At 49.7% G+C, this 23,113-nt stretch overlaps 1 protein-coding gene across 4 annotated transcripts in view; it reads right to left on the reverse strand.

Annotated features, from left to right (window-relative positions):
- The window catches only part of LOC121094508 (rho GTPase-activating protein 39-like), a 67,362-nt gene continuing 44,249 nt past the window's right edge, over positions 1 to 23,113 (reverse strand). For 2 of the 4 annotated variants that reach the window (XM_040608192.1, XM_040608190.1), the window contains exons 3-10: positions 18,864 to 20,172; positions 14,130 to 14,676; positions 12,675 to 12,764; positions 6,429 to 6,502; positions 4,750 to 4,949; positions 3,780 to 3,871; positions 3,045 to 3,214; positions 1 to 2,608 (exon numbers count right to left, since the gene is read on the reverse strand). In XM_040608192.1, the coding sequence (XP_040464126.1) occupies positions 2,414 to 2,608; positions 3,045 to 3,214; positions 3,780 to 3,871; positions 4,750 to 4,949; positions 6,429 to 6,502; positions 12,675 to 12,764; positions 14,130 to 14,676; positions 18,864 to 20,172 (2,677 nt within the window). In that variant the 3' untranslated portion in view covers positions 1 to 2,413. Of the gene's footprint in view, positions 2,609 to 3,044; positions 3,215 to 3,425; positions 3,872 to 4,749; positions 4,950 to 6,428; positions 6,503 to 12,674; positions 12,765 to 14,129; positions 14,677 to 18,863; positions 20,173 to 23,113 lie in introns of those variants that run through there. The other 2 variants (XR_005829871.1, XM_040608191.1) reach the window with 2 other exon arrangements.

Genomic DNA, 23,113 nt, shown 5'->3' on the forward strand with positions numbered 1-23,113 from the left:
GACAACCATGCGGATTGTATTTATTATCATAACAGAGAAGAGGCTGCTTTACTGATTTGTATTTACAAATCTGTTGGCAAAGAAAATAATATCCAGTGTCGTTTATTAGCCTATTTTACAGCCCTGGCAAGAAGCATTCATTTGCAATGGCAGCAGATGCCTATGGTTTGATTGACTGCTACCACTAAGTGCAAGGAATAACCTAGATCACCTACGCAGTGGCTGGCTGCAGGTGAGGCACATGCATCTGCAGCCCAAAAAGGAGGGCAAACACCACACGGCTGCTCCAGCCCACGGCAGGGAAGGACACAGCATCCCAAGCCTGTTCAACAATTCAAACTTCAGTACAATGTGGCAGAGCTGGTAATGCTTTGTATCTACATTTCTGGGAAAGTAGCTCCACACCTGAAGTACAAATCGTTCAGTTCTTTAGAAGGCCAAACCAAGATGAATGGCTTTGAAGCACTGGGATGGCATGGGATGAGAGGGGATGGGTGGGTGAAACATTTTTGAAGGCATGTTTGACAGAGCCAATCCTGACATGGGAGCAAGAGTTAATGGGCCACTGGACCACAGAAGCATCTGGTACAAGGAGAGGAACCATGACCCCTGTTCACCTGGGCACAAACTGAACTACTGTGGAGTTCATCCAAGCAAACATGCGCCCTGGGAACCCTACTCATGCACATTAAGAGATCCAAGCAGCCAGCAGGCTTGGGGCACTCTCTGCATGTGGTGCCTTGTGCCCAAAATTTTGGTACAGATTCAGATGTCACTGCCAGGAAGGCTTGGGTCCCCACTGCAATCAAGAAAGGATGATCTCAGGTCCCCACTTTAAAGGGAAAGGGCTGCAGAAATGCAAACACAACCTTGGATGCTACCGGCAGACTTAGCATTACATGAGTAATCCCAACATGCAGCTTTCAGCAGCAGCCCTGCCTCCAGCAGGGAAGACACTTCAAAGGAAGAGTACCACCAGGATGCCACAGAATTAGAATCTGCTGCTTGCTAAGGAACATGCAATAGAATCCAGAGGCTGCAGGGAAATCCAGGTGCTTCCTCTGAAAGACACTATCCTTGCTATGCCCTGCTTCTGGGGGCACACAGAAAGCCGTAGGGATTTACCAGCAGCAGTGAAAACGCTGAGCTGCCTACCTCACACCATCCCTATGCAGGCTCCATCACACCTCAGCCACTCAGACCTGCCTCTTGCCGTTCTCTTCCCTTCCTTCCCAACCCCTCTGCAACTCTGGTGGGAATTTGGTGGGAACAGGTGCCACAGTTGACTCCAGGTCAACAGTCTGACCTGCTGGGGGACCTTCCAGCTACCTTTAGACCTGGGCTGAACCAGGAAGGTGGTCAAAATTGGTATTCAGTTCCCTGGCAGCGCAGTCTGAGAGGGATGTGGTACCAGCAAGGGGGGGTGCCAGAGCTGTGGAGGCTGCTCTGAGCAGCTGAGATGCTATTCAGGAAAGCTGGTGTCAGCTCACACTGCCTGTAGCAAAAGGATGCTGCAAGACTGCTAGGGTTACCCCTCCAGAGGATACGGCCCTCATTAGGAGGATTGTTTATCTGATTGTTGTCAGGTTCCAGCATAGGTGTGTGCTGGTTTAGCTCAGCAAAGGGCTGGTCCCACACACTGACCATCTGTGTGTCTCTGAAGCTGCCTAAAGGAGAAGGCGAGGTGGATGCTATGTAGATCTGGCCTGCCAGGGCTCCCAGCTGTGGAATGTCTGCCTATCCAGCCACCAGTAGCAGAGGTTCAAACACCTCCTCTCCCTGAGCTGCAATATGCTCCCACTGACCAGGGCAGTCCAAGGAACGACTCTGCCTCAGCGAACCCCCTGCACTTTCACACTCCTCTATCAACAGCATCATGGGGTGTCAGAACAATCCTCATGCCTCCAACCAACAGTCTGCAGAGGTGAACCAGGCTGGCTCCAGGGCAGTAGGATTATCCCCAGTAATAGGCAGCATCTCACCCATGACTAGCTCATGCTGCAATGCAGGAGTGATATCCTCCGACCCAAAGCCAACTCTACCTCCAGAAGGGAGATGGAGAGTGTCAATGCCTCAGGCAGCAATTTCTCATGGACATCACAGCCCTTTCAATGAGCAACCAGTTCTGTGGCTCTGAGGAGGGCTGCCCCCCTCTGACTCACACTGGAAGGCCAGGAACCACTAAATCTGGCCTGGCATGTCCAAGGACTACCTGGTGCTGCTTGGAAGGCAGCCTGAGCCTTCCAAGAGTGTCTAGTCCTTGCCCTCCAGGTCATATGCTGGGAGATGCTCAGGGGCTAACCCAGGGTATGATAAACAACAAGGACAATGGAAGAAACCTAAGTGGAGGGGAGAATACTTTGGGCACTCAGCAACTCCCCAGAGCGGTGTTTTGGACTCCAGGGCCAGCAGCTCAAACCAGTCCTTTGATGAAGCTTGTGTCCAAGTGCACTATCAGCATGCGAAGAAAAGACATTTCTTTGCGTGTGTTCTCAAAGATAATGCGAGGGTCATCAGACTGGCAGCGCAGGCAATTGGGGGCCATCACCATGGCCAGGTTATTCACATCCATCTTCGTTCTGCCCACATTTGATGGCTGAGCAAAAATCTGCAGATAAGAAGATGACATTCAGCAGAAGCAGCAGAAAAGGGCAAGAGATTCCAAACACATGGCCTAAGAAGAGATGCAAGGAGAGCAGAGATGTGCCCTGCCTGAAGGTCAATACCCCAATGGCCACACATTTACAGAAGACCACCACTGTGCTCTGACATAGGCAGCAGTGTGGGAGCCTCAGCAGACAGGGAACAACTTGCTGATCTCAACCTCTGAGACTGGCCCCATGCTCTACAAGATCAGGAACATGGTTTATTTCTCCTATAAGGGACAAGGCCAGCAGACTGCCCTCCATCAATCCCACCTTAAATACACGTCAGAGATCCTAAAAACCTGTTGACTGCCCACCACAGCCTTCCCAGTAACCACGCCCCACGGGCTCCAGGCTCCTGTCTGGCAGCAGGGATGCAGGACTGTGGGGGCTGCCTACCTGCAGGAAGTGTATGAGGTAACACAGCACCAGCCTGTTGAGCTCCGGCAAAAGTTGCACTACGGCCACAGCAGCATCAGGGTTCTCGTAGTTGCTGATACACTCTTTGTAGAACTGCTGGGGGATCACAGGCTCCTCCAGCTCCCGATACCAAAGCTTGAGAAGAGAGGCTGGGCAGAAAGCAGGGTGCATGAGAACAGCTCTGGTGGCCTCCCCACCACCTTCAGAGGAAAAACTTGTCAGCAAGACTCAATGTCTCAGGAAACAGAGGGCAGAGAAGGGATTCTGCACTCGTGCTGTTTCACCTTATTTCAGTCTTGGCTCTGAAATGCTCAGGCAGCCAAACTGGCCAGTTAGAGGGAAATGCTAGCTCTTACCTACCTGCTCCTCCAGGAAGCGGTTCTGAAGTTGCCTAAAGGAGAGGACAATGAGACCCTGGAGCTAGAGCACTGCTCCTAAATGACTCCAAGCTGCTCTGCATGCTGCTTAGCTTGCACAGCCTGACTGCGCCAGAGCCAGCTGGAGGCAAAGGTTCCCCCACTGCCCCCGGTGTTTTTCTATAGGCAGTATTTGGAAAGGCAGTGGAAATACACAGACTGAAAGGCCAGTTGGTGAAGACACCCTGTGTACGCATCCCCAAGCAGCAGCACACTTCCTGGGCGGCTCCTGTACCTTCCCCTCTGCACTGTACCCATGGCTGAGGCTGCAGCACACATGCCAGCCTCGTTCCCGTACCTGGGATGTTTGGGTCACCAAGGCTGCTTGGGATTCTCCACTGATCCACCTGCAACTTCAATGCATTGACTTCATCTATGTCACCAGGTATCCTGCGAACAGAGATGCAGCAAAGATGCTTTAGAGAGCAAGCAGGGCAATGTGCCTGGTGTGGCAGCCGGTGGCTCTGAATCTGCTTCTGGGGCCCCAGGGAGAAGGGAACACACACCAGTGGTAGCTACAGAAGCAGATCCTCAAAGAACAGGTTGCCTGTTTTTAGACACAGCTTTAAAGTGAGGGGTAGAAGAAACACTTGTCTCCTTCCCACTAGCTCAGGCATCAACTATCGTTCTGTCCTCAGAAGTGATTATTTTCTGTAACTAGGCCTCTCTGCAGCATGTTCAGTCCAAAGATAAGAAGCATCTCTGACTAAACATACCAAGATATTAGAAACCCTTTCAAGGCAAAGTTGAATCTTTTGCTAGCTACTTTAAATCAAGTTTAGCTACCTAGCACAAATCTAAATTGAAAAAAAAACAAACCCAAAACCCAAACAAAAAAAAACAACACCAAACCAGGATCCCCTACGTTCACCATACGGATTCTATGTGTCTCTCAGCTCCTCATGTCTGGTCCATCATCAAGGCTGATGTGCTGCATTTGATGAGTGGCTCTGCCAGGGACCCAAGAGCTTATCTCTTCCCCACAACTACCAGCATTGAAGCTGATGAAAGTTCAGTGCCTTGCCCGTGTACATGCTCTCCTAAATAGTTCAAGTCACATCTATGCTGTCCCCTCTGTACTAATGTATGCAAATGGCTAATGCTACTTTAAGAGGTGATTCCTGAACATGGGAAAGGTGGGGGTTTTGTCCAATCTGTGTCAGAGTGCTATTCTCAGGGAAGAGGAAGCATGTGGAGGCCAGTATTTGCTTGGTTTTGAGAACTGACATGTGGGTGGCTCAAAAATAATACAGTGCCCAAAAGCTCACCTGAAAATCCCTTCCGTCTGTTCTCCTCCCAGAGCCAGCACCTGCTGTGATAGCTGCGTCTGCACCCAGGGCAGCTTGTTACCCGGGTACATGTCCTGCTGCCGTAGCATGATTTCCTCCAGGGAGCTGCCGAAGAGTGATGGAGTCACGATGGCATTCCTGGCATGTGTTATCTCTTCCACTGTTGGTTTACGGAGGCCCTGAGGACAGAGGAGAGCTCAGTGCACCTGTAGCACAGCCAGCCCACAGAGAAACAGTGACCTAGGGACAGTGGTAGTGAGTGGCCAGGATGGAGAGGACCACCCACGTACGTGGACACCTTTCTGGTCTCCTGGCAGCATGGTTCTCTCTCTGCAGCCTCTACCTCCTAAAATCAGGGGAGGGTCAACTCATCAGGCCCAAGAGGAGTGGAGAAGCTGCTGCCTGTTGGCAGAATACTGTTCTGGAGAGTTTGGGCTGTCTCTGCAGGGATTCTGTTGCTGTTTTGCACACTGCACAACTCCAGCTGTAGCTCTACCTGCTGGCATGGCAGGTGGAAGAATGGAGCCCAGCCTGCCCCTGGCCATAGTGAGGTCAGCACATGTACACCAGCCCAGCACTGGATGACCACTTGCTGACAGCTGAAAAACAGCCCTTTGGAGAAGGGAATTCCAGGTATGTCCAGCTCCAGGGAAAGCTTTGTTCTTAGAGGTGCAAAAGCTCTCTAGAAAGCCGATGCTGGGGCCTGTTGCTTCTGAAAGACACTGACACTCGAAAGGGGCTTTGAATCTCTCCTGGCAGAGATTCAGAGAAATGCAGAGTGCTGCCAGCGGGGCACCAGGCTGCCCACTGCAGTGGCTACTTGGCAGTGACTCTGCATCCAAGCAAGAGACGCAACAGGGCCAAGCTCCCACCAGCCCCTTGGAGAGCGGCAGCTGCCAGGGCCGCAGTTGCGTGCAATGAGTGTCCAGAGGTTTCCTGTCCCATCCCTGCAGGGATGCCAGGGGCCTTCACCCCTCCTGAGGTATTTTAGCTATATGCTTGCTGTACATGGAATCGAGATGGCAGGGAGGCCTCAGAGGGATTTGCAGAAATAAAAGATGACCGGATCTGGCTTGAAGACCCAGGATGAGGTCTAGGACAGGCTGAGGCCACCTGCCAGCTTTCACAGCCCCATGCAGAGGAAAGGGAAGAGGGGGATTTCCAGATAATGCAGAGCACCGAGGCTCCCCTCCATGCCAGCCACCTCCACTGTGTGATTTTCTGAAGTGGGAACTCTGCAGTAAATCAGCTGCAAGACCTGGCCCATCCAAGCTCTCAATGGCAGAGAAAGATTCTTCCCTCACCTGAAGAAACCAAATGATGGGCATCCCCTGCACCAACAGCTCCTCTTACCCTGGAAACAAGTAAACATCAGGTTTGTCCCCCACGTCCCCAAGGCCAGGAAGCACACAGCCACGCAGCTGCCAGCGTGGCCTGCGTTGCTGTCTGCCAGGAGGATGGTGGGACCTCGGCAGCAACCTTCTCCCACAGGTTCATGGAGAGATAAGCCCTGAGCAAGCCTCCACTGCTCACTCTATCTGCCATTCCCATCACCGAATCAGTGGTGAATTCCCAGAGCCACAGGACTGACTGCTCTGGGGTCTGGGAAGCAAACTGCCACACAGTCCACAGGCCCTGGAGCTGGGGCAGCTGCTCACCTTTTTGCCTCCGGTGACAGCTACTTTCTGGAGCTTCCGGTAGCAGTATTTAGCATAGGTGCTGATGGGCAGGCCTGGTGGGAAGGAGAAACAAGTGGTCAGCCCACAGCACTGCGCACCCACCACACCAGAGCCCTTCAGAGAGCACCAGTGCAGCAGTTCAGCATAAACAGCCACTCCTTTCTGCACAGCCTGTTGTGCGGGCAGGGCAGAGATTGTCAAAACCTCACACCAAATGCCCTGCAGTCCCATGGCAGGCAGCATCAGTGCAAGCTGGTGCTTAGGGTTGGAGGGATTAGTCTTCTAAGTCAAGGCTCACAGCTCTGCACCTCCCAGCCCCGCTCCTGCAGATCTCCACCTCTTACACTGGCAGCCTGACCCTGTCCTGACTCAATGCAAGGCACATGCTCAACACTCACAGCCCGGGCGTGCATGCAAAAGTGAGTTCTTGCTCCCAGCATCATGGCTGGAGTTACATGGCTCTCAGACACAGGGCTGGGTATTTACATATTGCCACATCTCAGCTAAGGAGCATGCAGAGCCAGCCTCCTGCCAGGAAAGATTTCAAAGCGTTTTAAACAAATTGCTTATGATTCAAGAACTGCAGTCCTGGGCTAGTGAAAGAGACAGCAGCACAGAAAGGTGTGTGGGGCTGAAGAGGCAGCACCAGCAGTGAGCTCAGGATGCAAGGCAAGGCGTGGGGAGATGGCAAGGTCTCTCTCGTCTTCTCAAAGCCTTGCAGACTTCCTCACTCTTCTGCCTGCAGCCTCCTAACCTTGTACTGTGAGGCTTGGGCATGCTCTGCAATATGATGAAAATCAGACACAACAGAACTTGGGAACTTTACTGCAAAAGCTGCAGCCCTCTGCAAGAATGGCTGCTCCGGTTGCGTTTGGTTCAGTGAACTCTGAGGATGAGCAGAGCCAGGATTCACAGAGCTAATCCCCAAGAGAAATGTTTGCACTGATTGCTGGGAGAGTTTTCCCAAAACCATTGGCCTTTTGTTCTTTTTTGAGTCAAGTCCAAATTACTTGCTGAAAGCAGTGAATAGATCTGCCTTATTTGATTCCCTGCCAGGCTCAAAGCTTGCAGCAGAGTTCAAAATACTTGTGGCTTTTAAATATCTACATTCTGGTCAGATGCTGTGTGTTTCAGATCAGCCTTTCACACACCCTACAGCTTAGGTAAGCTGGTCAGGAGCCTGGAGTTCTTCAAATCCTCTCAATGCACAGGGAGGACAAGCTCTTCCCAAGCAGAACTACAAGTCACAAAGGTGACAGATGTGCTTTACCTGTTCTCCTCTCATCCTGCAGACAAACCACAGTCCTTGGCTCCCCACAACGGAACAAGCACCCCCACTTCAATCAATCTGCTTGACAGCTGGAGCGAGGCCTCTCCGTAACAGTGGAGCAATGCCAAAGGAGGTACAACAGCATACCCCACTCCCGCAGACAATGGGAACGAAAGTTAGTTTTAAGAATTTCTCTCTTGGGAACATCTAAAGCAAAATATTCCCCATATGCAAAAATCCTGCTAATCCCAGGCATTATTTATACTGGAAATGTTTAAGGATTAAAGAAAACAAAACCAGTCAGCTGCTTGGTGATGCTTCCCTATTCCAGGTTAAGGCTTCTGTTGTTAAAATGCGCAGACACACCTACACGCCCCACTGCAAAGTGGCATCCACTTCACAAAGGAGGGAATGGGGAAAAGACTGGACTGTGGCTCTGCATCACAACAATTACGCAGGAAGCAGCACATTCAAAACTAGTAATAGGAAATGCTTTTTCACACTGTAATTAGACCATGAAACTCATAATCACCCTAAGAGTTTAACGAGGTTTGCAAAGAAACTGGTTGCATTGAAGAGCCTGCACGGCTGATGCATGGGCAGCAGCCAGACATGTTTGCTTGAAGCCTGTTTTGTACTTTCCCAGAAAGTTCCCTGATCCTGGGAAACACCTAAAACCTGCATCATGCACAGTCTGCAGCGAGGCATCCTGCTCCCAGTGACAACCAAGCTGTAGCCTCCAACCCACAGGAGACTGCTGGGGCCATGCGTGGAGCTGACCAAATTTCAGGCAAATAAACTGAAAACTAAACTTGCCCCATATGCAAGGGGCTGGACTGATTACTGCCCATGGACCTGAATCACCAAAAAAGTAGAAGGAGCCCTGAGGAATGGGGTGACCGGCACACTGCCACAGCGGGCAAAGAACAAATGGCTCCCACAGGGGCTCACACCTTAAACGCACAGCGTGCAGCCTCCCTGCTACGCAGTGGAAGTCACCTGCCCGAGCACCAGCGCTCCCGGCTCCCAGGGCACATGCCGAGTGAGATGGGTGAAGGAGATGTGGAGAAGCTGGGAGGCAACCAGTGAGCTGCAGAGAGAAACACGAGGGAGAGGCAGAATTTAGCTTTAGCCTCCACTCTTTGAAACCAGCGACCGAGTCAACCATCTGGCTGCTTTTAAAATGCTCAGCTAGAGACTGGCTCCTGGCATTTAGCTTACTGTGCATTGTCAGTTCTCCTAAGAAGTGGGCCAGGTACTCCCTCTGCTCCCCAGCTCACACCCTTTCGTGCAGGAATGAGCAGCTCTGCCTACATGGGTTGGAAAGGGCTAATACTAAAGGCAATTCCACTTCTCCGAGCACATCATGGATCTGTGAAATCCAAGCTGACCTGTTATTTCCTGTGGTACCACAGTAGCCCCAGGAGCTTGGGAACAGAAGACTACTAAAAAACCACACAGTGAAAAATAGTTTGCAAAGGAAAATATTTTTCCATATGCTGGCCTAGAAACACATGTGAAGAGCTTCTTAAAGAACCTCTCCTTTTATAACAAGTTAAAATCCAGGCAGGGCACATGCAAGAACATACCTACCGGAACACTCTCCTGCCAAAAAATGCCTTAAAAAATGCAGCAAACAATGTGGATTCAGGACCTAGCCACGGGACACATACTTCAGCACAGCTGTAGCTGCTGTCTCGTATTTCTCAGATCTAACGTGGCCTCTCACTGGCATCAGCCTGGCATAGTGCAGGCTCTCAGACTGGGGGCCCATCTTGCTGTGCTCTTCCCCACAGGTGTAGGCACCTCCTGAACAGCTCAGCTGGGCTTTGCACCAGTGCCACTCTCCTGGCTTTGATCTGCCCAAGCATCCCCATTTTACTGCACTGGTTTGGCCCCTCTTCCTACACCACCAGTCATTCTTCTCCATCCCAAATTCTGCTCCATCACCACTCCCTATGTGGGAAATGCTGTGCTTTGTCAGCCTGAAGGGCCTTATGAGTCACCAGCCTGCATCTGCCACCAGGAGGATAAGAAACAGAAATAATGTTTCAAAAATTAATATTGCCTTGTGAAAATCTCCTGGCTAACAGCAGGTGGGAGATACCCCGAGGCAGTGCTGCACCTGGACCATTAACTATCAACTGACAGACCTCCCTTCTTTGAATTGTCCCATTTCCTCCTAAACCTGTTTATGCTCCTAATTTGCACAACAGCTTGCTTTGCTGACTCTTAATGATTTATTTTGTGCTTCAGGACAGAGCACTCTTAAGCCTGCTGCCCACAACAAAACTGGGCAGTTTCCTGTTCTGCTGAGATAAATGACGAGAAATTTTCTTCATCTTGCTTTCCCCACAGATGACCTGCCATTTGCTTCAACCCACTGACCTTCTCCCCCTCTTCTCCAGGTCGAGCTCCTGTGAGGCTTCCCCTACCACATCCATCAGCCCTGGAGAGACCACTGTGCGGAGCGGGCACAGTATGACTACAGCCAAGTGTTAATTTGCTCTCTGTCTCTTTTCTACAAGCTTCTAACCCTGTTTTCTAACTGCTTCCCAGCACCATGTATACATTTCTGGAAATTCATATATGGGCTGCAAAATGTCTTTTTTTCCTTGAATCAGCTACGTAGCAGCCTGATGCTGCATGTGCAGTTAGGGACATCTCCCCCATGTCCAATACTTTGCTTTTGTTGACACAACTTTCTCTGCTGCTTGATTGCTCAGTTACCCTTGCAAGATCCCTCTGCACCTTTAGTTTTTATAATCCTGAATAGTTTTGTACCAACACTGAGCTGCCAGCTCATTATTTGCTTCCTTGTATAGACCCATAGCCCTGCTTACATTCCTGCAGGATCAACAGACAATCCTCCTTCTGAAAACACATCATTTATTTCTACCTGCTATTCTTCTGCCTTTCAGTGGGTTATTGATCCATGGAAAGATCTCGCACCACCTTCACATTTCATTTACTTGAAGAGAATTACACTAGAAAACAAAGATTAAGCATGGGAAACTTCAAAACTATTTCTTTGGGTGCATGTCAGATGGTAAATGTTTACTCACGCAAGTGTTTTTTTACAAGCCTCTGCACTTAAGGATGTCTTTGTGTGTCTGCTAAATTACTGCTACAGCCATAAACATCCAAGTATTTCAGAGCTAATAATGAACTTCTCACAACAGCTCTGCAACGTCAGAGAACTGCATCCTACTCACCCCTCACACATCTGGCAAGCAGGGCTGCTGGAGCAGACATAGGTATCCCGAGGGAAAGCCGGACGGTTCCTGCCAGCAGCAGAAAGAACCTGGCATGCTCCTGCAGGACCTCCCCTTACTTCAGGTGCAGCTCTGAGGTCAGGCCCCAGAAAAAACCCTCAGTGTTATCGGTCACTTGTGAAAAAGCTGGTTTAAGTGACCTGCTAGCCCTCCTGCCTCCTTTGCTGTGCCCCTTGCCATCTTTGCAGAAGCCAGCAGGAGCCTGCAAACCAGCTCATTTATTCTAAAGCCCACATTCACTGCCAGTTCACTGTCTTCTGTGTGCCAGAAAGCAGACACAGTCCAGCAAAGGGAACAGTGTGTGACCTGTCACCAGAGCCCCAGCTGAGGCCACACAGGCACTTCTGACTTTCGTTCTGGAAACTTTATGAAGTTATCGTGGTGCACTTTCATATACCTATACATAATTAATTTAAAACTTACTTTTAGGTAAAAACTACCTCTGTCTTCCTAAGCACAACTCCAGCACATGCAATACAGACAAGCAATTGCACAAAAGAACCTGCTCAGCCCACAGACAGAGCATGCCCTGCACAGAGCAATCTCCAGGGAGTTGTCCCATAAAGAGCTCAAAGTCCCTCTAAGTACGTGCAAAATGACTTTTCAAAGGCTCAGAATGAGCTGACCTCTCCTGGGCCTGAACAAGAAAGCAAAAAGACATAACCCTATCACAAATATAATCCCTCTGTGCAATTTCAGGTCTCTGCTCTGAATGCCACTGGAGACAGAGAAGCAAAAGACACTTTTATTGGAGGGGCTGCAACCAAAGGGCCTCCTCAGTCACTTCCCAGGCTTGCAGCTGCCTCAGAGGAGCAGTGACACAAGGAAGGCACTGCAGGACAGCAAAGCTGTGGTGTCCGTGTTTCACACACCTGCCTGCTGGCATCAGGTAAGGCTAAGCAATGCAGGAAGCTGGACTCCAGCTCTCCCAGATTAAAAACACCAAGGCTACATGACGTAAACTGCTGCTTGACATGAATTCACAGGGTTGGCTCAAGCTTCCTGAAAGCAATATTAAAAAAAAATTGAATGGACTTTGTCTAGCAAGACTTTAGCCAGATAAAGTATTATCCCGCAGTCAGCAGTTAAAACCTGAGGCTGGAGGAATATGTGAGCTCTTGTTCATTCAGCAGAGATGCTATTGCAAGCCCTGGACTGCAGAGTCCAGGAAGTGTGGACATGGGGAAGCCAATACCAGACAGAAAAAGGCAGTATTCTTTGCCAGGTATCAGTGTCCTCCCTGAAGGTCCTCAGGCTGGGTGGTGATTTACACAATCCACCACTACAAGTGAGACACGTTCTTTTCAGCGGGCTGGCTTGTATGGCTTTTAGCACTGTAACATGCTATAGGAAACTCCATGGCATACACAGACCAGTTGCATTACAGTTCCAGGTCTGCATTCAAATTAAAATCCCTTTTCTCACACAATTGTGAGTGAAAGGGGTCCTCCCCTGCTACCACACTGCTACCTGTCCCATGTGCTGCCCAGCTACCACTCATACTGCTCACCTATGCCCTGGTCAAACCTCTCACACCAGCTACCTGCAGTAAAGTTTCCCAAATCTAAGTATATGCAGTTAAAGAAACAGTCTGATTTTCAGTGGAGCTCAGCATCCCTGCCTGTCTGACGTCAGTGCAGTCCTCCCTCTTAGCTCCCTGCATGCTCTGCCTCCCCTTACCTTCATCCTCGGTGTTTTGTTTCCTCTTTTTCCTGGATTTTGAGTTCTTCTTGTTTTTCAGATCCACAAGCTCCTTGATGCGCTGGGCAACTGAAAATTCAGAAGAGGCTTTGGATTAATAATGTGAAATAATAAAATACCAAAGCCCAGAACTGCCCTTAGACACGGTAGCCAGCCTAACTCCAGCACAAGGAGGTCTGCTAGGGGAAAGGTCCTGTACCACAGCCAGCTCCAAACGCACACAAGTGAGGGGCCCAGAACACCAGCCAAGTTCTCCAAAAGGCAAAATAGCTGAGAAGGGGTGTATATATAAGCAAGCTTATACCTAAATAAACTTAACTGTCTAAACACCAGCAGAAGGAACAACCCACTCAAATAGTTCAGATTACTCCTTCTTGCTGCCTGGACCCTGGTGCTGGCAGTGTGATTTTTCGCTCCTGGGCCAAGTGTAGCTGGAGGGAAGTGTTTTGGGGAGAAGGGAAAAGGGTTTAGGATCCTCATGAAAACCTAAACCAGTGCTGCCCATTCAGCAGTTCAGAGAAGGAACCCCACCTTAAGGCTACAAGCATGAAAAGCAAAGGTTGGCATTGCCCCACTGCTGCCCCTAGGACCCACCTCCACTGCCACACTCACTAGCAAGGGCAGAACTAGCAGGGCAGGCAGAACCTGCCCTGGAGATCTGAGGGGACTTTAACCTGCGTTTGAAGCCCCAAGTGGAAATAGATGCTCTGATTTCTCACCTGAGACTGGACAAGACACAGGGTCCACTGTTGAAACAGTGACAAATAAGCCAATAAATACCCTCCAGACTGGCACCTGGCTTTTTTTTTTTTTTCTTCTTCTTCTTGTTTTTTCCCCCCCCAGGGTGCTATAGCAACTTACGATTGAGCTAATAACTGAATATATGCTGGGCTGGTCCCCAAAGCTTCTGAAAGGCAGATAAATTGCACCTGTTTACAACAAAAGCCAGCATCCTTCAGGATCCCCAACTATTTGCCAAGCCAAGATCTGTTTGTAATGTTTGCAATGGCTCCCTTAAAAATTTTTATATTAACATTCTTTTTTTTTTTTTTTTTTTTTTTTGCCTGCTTTAAGGAACTTTGAGGTAAGTCATGTCTTTGGAGAACCCAAAGAAACTCTGCCCATGGCAGGTTCAAATAAGCTCTTTTCAGTGCTGATCCTGCCATACTAACTGGCGAGATGAGCACAGTCTAGGGCTTGCATTTCTTTGCCAGACACAAGTGAGAACCACAGGGACATGAGCTGGTGGCAGCTTCATCCCACCAAGGAAGGATGAACTTGCCCAGCACATGATGCTCTCGCCCAACACATGGAAACAACAGCACTGGCTGGTGACTGACTACCTGTAGTCTTAAAAACCAGACAACCCTGAGTAAGCGGCACAACCTGTCAGAATGCTGCTGGGGACGGAGTCCGTGTGCACGAGGCACTTACTGTTTTCATCACTGTCAAGGTGGCGATAAATGTAACCTTCCAGGTAAGACTGAAATTTGGGTGATGGGGAGAAAAAGGCCAAACTTATGGCCATCAGTTCCCAGCCCCATGCCAGACTTCGGTAGCATGTATTATCTGTTGTCTGCCGGATCAATTGTATGTAGAGTTCATCCCGTAGACCTTGCATGCTCCAGCACTTGGTGACTGTGACCAATGCCACATGATTGCGGTCCATGCGAGTCTGACGATCTCCCATGTAGCTCTGTACCAGTTTGAACATCTCACATGCCTCTTTTTTGATGGTGTGGTTGCTAGTGATAAGCATTGGCTTTTTGATAGAGCCACCATTCCAGGACAGCATGTTGGAGATAGAGATCCTTCGGCGGAAGATTCCCTGCGTGTGCATGTTCAGGTTTTTAGAAGCCCAGTCTGCCATGCTGCTCTGAGATATGGGCTTCCGTAGAGTATTGTAAGGGAAATTATATCCTACACAGCCACCAGGCTGGCCACTGCTCTCCTGCTTGGGGTCCAATTCTATTGTCCTGGGCTGCAATGGAGAACAGACATGTTAAAAGCAACTTAGATGACCCCTTACTCTGCCAGGAAAATTATCAGCGGTGAGTCATAAAGCAACTGCAAAGCATTGAATCTGTACAAAACATGACTTTGTACGAATTGGTGTCTGACATCTGTAGTTCTGCAAGAGCCTGGCTGGCACAGCTGTACACTGATGCTGTCCCTGAGGGAAGCACTGGGACATGGAGTAACAGGCCTGATTGTCCAGCTTGTCCCAGAGCTCCAGAGGACAGCCCAAGCAGGAGCTGGGCTAACTCCCAGAGAAGCACTACAGCTCTGTGGCACCAAGGAGCCACAGGTTTCTCCTCACTCTTTATCTCTCAGTTTCTGTGGAGCCACAGGAGCCCAGGAGGTGGGCAGGGAACACCAGGAGGTGGTAGAGACTAGACAGCCACAGCACTATTAGCACTGTTTTCCTCTCACCTTTACCCTTTGTGGCCACTACAATCCCATAGATGGTTCCTGCCTTTACTATTTTCCTAAGTTCTAGCAAGAAAAAAACCAAGAAAGACAAAACCAAATCAACATGTCTGGCAGCCATGAGGAGCTGCTGACCTTTGGGCAGCCTGTGCCTGGACAGCCTCTGCACTGAGGCATTGAAAACATGTATCTCCATTCCACCATGACTTTCCTAATGGAAACACTGGCCAGACACACAAATGGGGCAGGAGAAGCAAAGAGAGGCACAGCGGAGCATGGGCACAGTTATTTTGATGGCTAGGCTCTCACCCAGATAGGATAAATCATGTCTGAGTTGGTGAAGCGAAGGAGACTGGATATCTGCATCAGTCAACTTCCACCACCAACGGAGCTGGCTCTCACCGTACCCTACAGATGCAGCGCAGCCTCCTGCCAAATCCTCAGCATCCACGGGGAAGATACAGGCTGTGGCTACAGACCCAATGCATCTGTGAGTACCACTGCACTGGACTCAAGTGCACCCCTGCGATGGGCTCCTACCACGTTTTCCTATCCAAGACAGGCTTAACCCTCCCCAAATCAGAATTGTTCACAAGTACTGGGTTGTTTTTTCTTCTCGGAGAACTAGGGACAGCAGCTCCCCGCCCACAGCCTGCAGTCATCAAACTCCTTTGCTCCAGGGACAAGTTCACTGATCACAAGTTTACAGACACGAGCAGCAGAGACAAAGACCTTCCTTCCAGACTTTGGACACAGTTTTTACATGCAGCCCTTGTCCCTCCTTCCCCAGCGATCCATACAGATAACTACATAATTAAAGCTTTGGTAGTACTGATCCCAAGAAAATGGTGTGTAATAATTACTTGTGGGATTAAGACACTTATTTTGCCCATCCAGAATTCTCTAGTTTGGATGGAAGTGGCAGCCTGGGACACATATTGAACTCAGACACCCAAGAAGTTGTTTTAGGAAACAGACTTTTTTTGTTAGACTTGAAATTCCCACATACAGCAACTAAGAGCTAAAACACTTCACATTGTGTTCTCCAAGGAGATCTCCAGTAAATAGGAAAAAGCCAAACAAGATAATCTTGACATTTTTGGTTTTTAAAGGAAGATAAAGAAACAAAATCCTGTAAATTTTGGTTTGGCAATAGAAAAAGTGAAATAAGACATGCATTTTCCTTCTTTGCAGATCACCTTTAACTTATGCGCCATGCTCCATTCCAGTCCTTGCCCACAGGCAACTCCAAAATACATGTTAGTTCTTAAATGTTTAGAGTAAGTCAGTGTTTTTTTCTTAGTAAGGAGGAACTGCTGAACTCACATCAAAGGCTTGTGCAGTCTAACCCTTCCATATCATACACCTAACATGTACCTACATGTGGATGGCAGGATTAGCACACATCACACTCCACCTCTTATTGCCAGTCTGAGGCACAATCATTTCTCCTGCTTTTCTACTTTGTTTTGGTTTTTTACCCTTTGAGTTACCCCTCACCCTCTCTGAATTCACTCAACACCTTAACTAAAAATCCCTTCCTGCAGTTCTCTGCTGTCTCCATCCTTTATCTCCTTCACTCCACCTTCCATGCCCAGGGTTGGTTTTCCTCCTACCACCCTAACTGCTCCTTCAGCACATTACTTCTGAGGATCCACCTCCTCATACTCTCTAGAGTTTATCTCTCAAATCTCATTCATGCAACTACCCAGCTGTTATCTTTGCACTGACAAGACACATCCACCTCTGTTCAGCCTGTCCTAGAACTTCATTATCCAAGGAGGATGGGCAGAACTTCCTTGTCTCCCAATTCTCCTCTCCATCGTGCAGGCCCAGCACAGGACATTGCTGGTGACTCAAGCCACGCACTGCCATTTTCAAGCAAGGCAGTGATTTTGCTGCCGTATTCTCTGCAGCCTCCTCCCCTCCTTACTTGGACCCTTACAACTCAGAGTATTTCTGTAAATACACTATTTATTGACCTGTTGCCTTTACCACAACATCCATCTTCTTACAATTTCCACTGTATTCTCCTCCATCCTACCACACAGAAAATTTTTCTGCATCTTCAAGGCCATTCACAGCCTATCCCCAACCCACCACCTCCTGTGCATAATCAAGACATCAAGTCTCAGCTCTCCCCATCAATGCAACAAGGTGTAACACATCCTGAGCACTGGACAGCAGTCTTCCAAGAAGCCTAAAGAGCTTGTGAAATGAAACTGCTGAACTATTAACAGTAACGTGCGAGTTCTGTAAACTCAAACTGGCCCTGTGTCTGAAAAACAGAAAACGTGGGAACATGACATCAGTTTTAAAAAGGGTTACTGGTGAAAGCAAGGCCCTACCCTATTGATCAGAAATTACGATAAAGAGGAGAACGAATACATATAAATCCAATACAGTGGGGAGGTGTCAGCCTGAGTTTTAGAGAGAAGTTATACCTCATGTCTACTGAAATGGAGCAATCTGAAATGGTCAAGCAGCTTTGCCAAGTTTCTTCATTAAAGGTTGTGTGCTAGCAAACAGGAGAAGACAACAACACATTAAAATAGTCACTTTTCACTCTGGAGGACTGTTATCAGCTGTGCCTCACAGAGGAGATGCAGAGACTCAGGCTGTTCAGCAGGAGTCAAATAGTCGGAAGAGTGAGCAAAGAGGAAAAGGACAAAACCTTCACAGGATATAAAAGTCACTTATACAGAACCTAAATCTTAACTAAAACCATGAAGGACAAGTTTCCATCATGGGAGAAAACAGGAGAAAAGATGGCAAACTAAATTCTGCAAGAGTGCTGTGTTACAGAGAAAAATGGCTTCACTTGTGCAGGCACACAAGTAGGTTTTAAAATAGCTTTTCCAACAAGAGGATGCTAGAGTCACTGTCACTGGTTTTCTGAATATTTCCATTCAATGCTCAGGAATGACTGGGAGGGAGAACACAGGAAGGGGAACTATTAGAAAAAGGAGAGAGAGGAAAAAACATAAAACACTGCCCACGTGGCCATACAAATTCTGACAACTGCGTCCTGTACCCCAGCAACTCTGGCACAATTCCTGCTCCTCTCATACCACTGGCCTGAAATGGGGTCTCCACCACTCTGTCCGGTTCTGGGCTCCCCAGTTCCAGAGAGACAGGGAACTGCTGGAGAGGGTTCAGCGGAGGCTACAAAGATGAGGAGGAGGCTGGAGCATCTCCCTTGAGAGCAGAGGCCAAGAGAGCTGGGCCTGTTTAGCCTGGAGAAGAGATCACTGAGCGGGGGATCTTATCAGTGTCTACAAATGTCTTAAAGGTGAGTGTCGGGAGGAAGGGGCAAGGCTCTTTTCAGGACAAGGGGCAACAAGCACAAACTGCAATATGAGAATTTCCATCTGGGTACGAGGAAAGGCTTCTTTACCCAAGGTGAGTGAGCGCTGGGACAGGCTGCCCAGAGAGGCTGTGGTGTCTCCTTCTCTGGAGACATTCAAAACCTCCTGGACATGATCCTGTGCAACCAGCTCTAGGATAATCTGCTTCAGCATGGGGTTGGACTAGGTGATCTCCCTTCCCACCCTGACCGTTCCGTGATTCTGTGAAACCTGTGAGGCTCTGTGACCTGTTTGCTGTTCTGCAGGCACAGACATGTTCTGCCTGCAGCACATCCCCTAAACCCACCCGGGAGCAGACCAGGTATTTGGCTCTGCACCACGACCATCCAGCAAAGGCATGCGATTTAACCCAGTGTAGATGGAGAGGTACCTGGGAGGAGTGGCATGTAGCATCTGATGAAGCCAAGCTTGTCTGGCTGGTCACATTTTTTTCTAAAGAATCTATTTTCTCAAAAGCCCTCTTCTGCCTCACTGTGTCCTGTGGAGCAGCCACTTCATTGGGAAAGCTGCCCCTGCTGTCCAGGCCCTGTCTATACAGAGACCTATTGCTAGCCGAGACGTCGTCCCTTGAGCTCTGGCTGATGCATTTTTTCAAGTGGTCAGACTGAAATCTGACTTTGTTGCTCTCTGCTGTGATGCTGCTCTCCAGACTTTCAGCATCAAGGCTGGCTTTGCTTCCCCTGCAAGCTGCTGACCTGCCCACCACAGCACGCATCTCAGCGATGAGCTTATCATTCAAAGCTGTGAGCTCACTACTGCTGCCCACAGAGCCAGGTCTTCCTTGACCTGTCCCTTGCCTCCTTCCTTTCCTTTTTCTCAAACTTGGAGAAGGACCAGTTGAATAACCAGAATCCTGATGGCTTATACCAGCTGGGTACTCTTGAGCTTGCAGGCTGCTCTGCCGACTGTGGAGGGCTTCCATGTTCTTGAGGACGTTGGCTTCCAAGATCCTCCAAGACTGCTTGAAGCTGTCCTTTGAAGTAAGCTGACCAGGCAGTTTAGTAGAGGCATCCGATGTTGCAGTAGAAGAGTGGGAGAGTTTGCAAGACTGATCAACATTGACCATGTGTTTTATATATTCTTTGCCAGCTGGACTGTATTCAGTTGAAGAAGGATTTCTCGCATGCTTCTTTGCAGCTTGCTGCTGTTGCATACCTGGATACTGTAATAATTTGGTTGGTTGCAGCTGCTTTTTTAAGCTATTGCTTGGTGACCTTGGTGGAGAAATCCTACTGATACCGATGCTTTCAGTGTCCATATCTACTGGTGGCTCATCATAAATTGGAGACTCTAAAGATGGCTCATCGTATATAGGTGCAGGGGAGGCATACTTGGGGGATGTAGGCTGGGGTGTTCCTGTCTGGCTCCTTGGAGGTGTTCGAGAAGTCGGACCATTCAACAGCACCAGGCAAAACCCACCATTCTCTGTCTTTTTGACCTGCATAGACTGCTGTGTTTCTCCTGTAGGCGTTTGCTTTGTGGCACCAGGGCTCTGGGACATGGACTGAGGCTGAGTATATACGGCTGGTTTTGGAAGAGATTTTTGGCTGTTGGGCTCTGGAGCACTCTGCAGCTGAAGCAAACTGTTTGAAGAGCTCTGCATCTTCCTCAAACTGTTCATTTTGACCAACATGGCTGCTTTCGTGCCTGGCAGAGGCTGCCAGTGGGTAGGAGTCTCCCTAAAGGAAGAAAGATAGAAATACAGGGAATTATTTATGAATTATATTAACTGAAATATCCTGCACTTTTACCCAAATATCAGATTGTTAATCTCAAAGTGCCTGGAGATTCCGCAAGTTATATCAACGCCTCATTTTTCCCTAGAGATTCCCCTTCCTGAAACAGAAACACATCATTGTTACACACATGAAAAATTTCTGAATTGTAAACAGCAGAACACTGGGATGAAACAAATTAATCATACTATAACCCATCTGGTATCAGCAGCACTGAGATAGGAAACAGCCTACACTTCCCAAGGCTCATTAGCTAGCACAGCACCCAGAATGACCAGCTAAGGACCAGTAAACTATTCTGGACCACTCAAGCTGGAAAATAATCCCAAGTGCCTGCCTTTAGATTGTCAAACTATAATGACAGTCCTTACAGACCATATTGGTTTTTTGATCTAAGTTTCCAAATGCATATTTAATTTGCAGAAAAACCTACAACATCAATGGGAGATTTACAGGGGCTGATGTTCCTGGCTTACTCCCATGCAACCCACCAAGCCTCTGTGTAGGGATCCTCCCAGTCTAGTCCAAATGCCATCAGATCTGGTTCCCTTGGCCAAACCTACTGGCCCTGCTCAGCTCTCATGGCTGTGAAATCCTCATCTGCTGGGAGTATCCTCTGACCCATGGTAGTAGTACTCAGGATCCACTACAACCCACCGTGCCCATTGCAGCATCCCAGTCCCAAAGGCACATTCTGCAGTGGCTATAGCTGGTATGTGTTCATGAGCTCTGGCAAAAAGGGAATGGAAAGGCTCTTAAATCAGCCTGAGCTTCCAGGTCTTCAAAGGCACCATTGTTCCCAGGAAGGTCCCCTTGAACCTGGCCTCATTTTGTGCCCTCCCTCCATGTATCTGCTCCCAGCTGTGACTGGGTAAGTCCTGAGGCCATGTTGCACATGCCCTGTCCTGTCAGGGAACTCCTGACAGTACTTCAAGATGATATGCCATCACTATGAGGAAGGGCTGTCCCGCAGTCATTGCCTCTTGCTCACAGAGTCACTGCTCAGGACTGACCCAAGCCCTGTCCCAAGAGCAGCTGCTTGGGAAACACTGAGGGATTTGGGATTGGCCTCCTTCCACCTGCCCAAGCTGCCATGAAGCACAGCCCCTGCTCTTCCAACTCCTGTTTTGCTATCAGAAGCTTATCCTGTGTGTGCTTCTTCCCAGAGGCATGATGCCTGAAGCAGCACACCAGCGGCGCTAGGCAAGGACATGGGCAGGGAATGGCCAGTAGTAATGGCAGGATAGGGGTGGCATTCCTGAGCACACGTGGCCTTGCAACCCACCAGGCATCCCTCCCTGGGGAGGCTCCTCACACTTGTGCACCCCTCCTGCACACGGCCAAGCTCCGATCCCAACCACAGGTGCTGCTAAAGACCCAGTTGTTCCTTGAAGAGCTCCCGGACTAATGGGAAGAACCAAAGCAGCAACATTTGGTAGGCTTTTAAATGAGCATTTCTAACACTAGTTCACCTATCCCCCTGCTTGGCTGTACCAGCAGCTCATTTCACAGCAGGGAAGTGAAACTGGTAAAGAACCACATCAAAGACAATCAGAACAGAGCTACTCACAGGCTCCTGACTTGGCAGGCAGGTCAGGAGCAATTTTTAACACAGTGCTACGGCTGGAGCAGCACTGCATCTGGACCAGCACTACCCAGCTGTTGGATCTCAGGGGAGAACAGCCACAGCTCAGCAGCACCGCAGCCCCTGAGCTGTAGGCATATCCCCCTGCCTTCAGAGATCCTCAGCCCTAGCAGGGTTGGAAAATAACCCTGCACTCTATGGGAAGGCACTGGACCCAACATACTGTGAGCCACCGGCCTAGTGTTATTCCTCTCCCTGACCTCCAATACTGCACCTCCAGCCAGCTCCATGCACAGCTAAACCACCCACTCAGTGGAGGCCTGGCAGGCACAGCACCACACGACCACGCTCGTCCCACCACACAGGCTCAGCATGTGCTGGTGCTACATGGCATCGACAGGCCCACCAGTGCATGCCACTCCGGTACTTGCCAAACACCCGCTGACGTGGGGCAGCAGGAGCTCAGCCCGAAGCCCTGCCACCTCCTCGCTCAGTGCTGCGCTGCAGTGAGCAGCCTCTCCCTGCCTGCACAGCTGGCAGCCACACCACCTCCTGCATGATCAGCTGTAACAGTCCTGTCAATTCACACCCACACTGCAGCACCACACGTGTCCCCATCTGTCCCTGCTCAGGTGCAGGGCTGAATAGCCAAGCAGTATCACCAGCCTGGCCTCCAGAGACAGGCTCCTGTCCCAGTATGGCATTACGATGTTAGGGTGCCATGGGACCCCAGCTAGTAATGACCTCCCCACCCCCACATCTGTGTAAAAGAGCAAAGCCCACATTTTGGTCTTCAGATGAGCAATGAGACATTTAACAGGGAAAAGAAAAGGGGGTGCTGTGCTCACAGACTCTTCCTGGAGGACAAGCCAAGATGCCTACCTGCAACCCATTGCTAGCAGGAAGGCGAGGGTGCCCAAAGCGCGACAGCTCCTCACTGCCCTGAGTCACTTCGCTGGGGTGGGAGGAAGACATCCCACGCCTTGGCCCTGCCCGGGATGGGAGGATGGGGTGGGGCCCCAGCATCGGCTCAGTCCATGGGTGGGGGACAGTGGGGAGCAGCAGGAGCCCCATCCTCACACGGGGCTCTCCCTGTGCCAGCTCCACGGATGCCCCAAGACCCGCCAGCAGGACAGGTTATTCGGAAGGCCACAGCAAGGCAATGAGACAATGGGTTCTGTCACAAGCAGCAAGCCGCCCTACAGCAGGGCTTTGGCACTCGCAGTCTGTGCCCTGACAGGCAACAAGGCCAGAGAAACGGGCTCCACTACCTCTGCACTCACGCTCCCTCCTTTAGGC

This window comes from Falco naumanni, chromosome 10 (genome assembly GCF_017639655.2).
Source record: "Falco naumanni isolate bFalNau1 chromosome 10, bFalNau1.pat, whole genome shotgun sequence".
Classification (NCBI taxonomy): Eukaryota; Metazoa; Chordata; class Aves; order Falconiformes; family Falconidae; genus Falco; species Falco naumanni.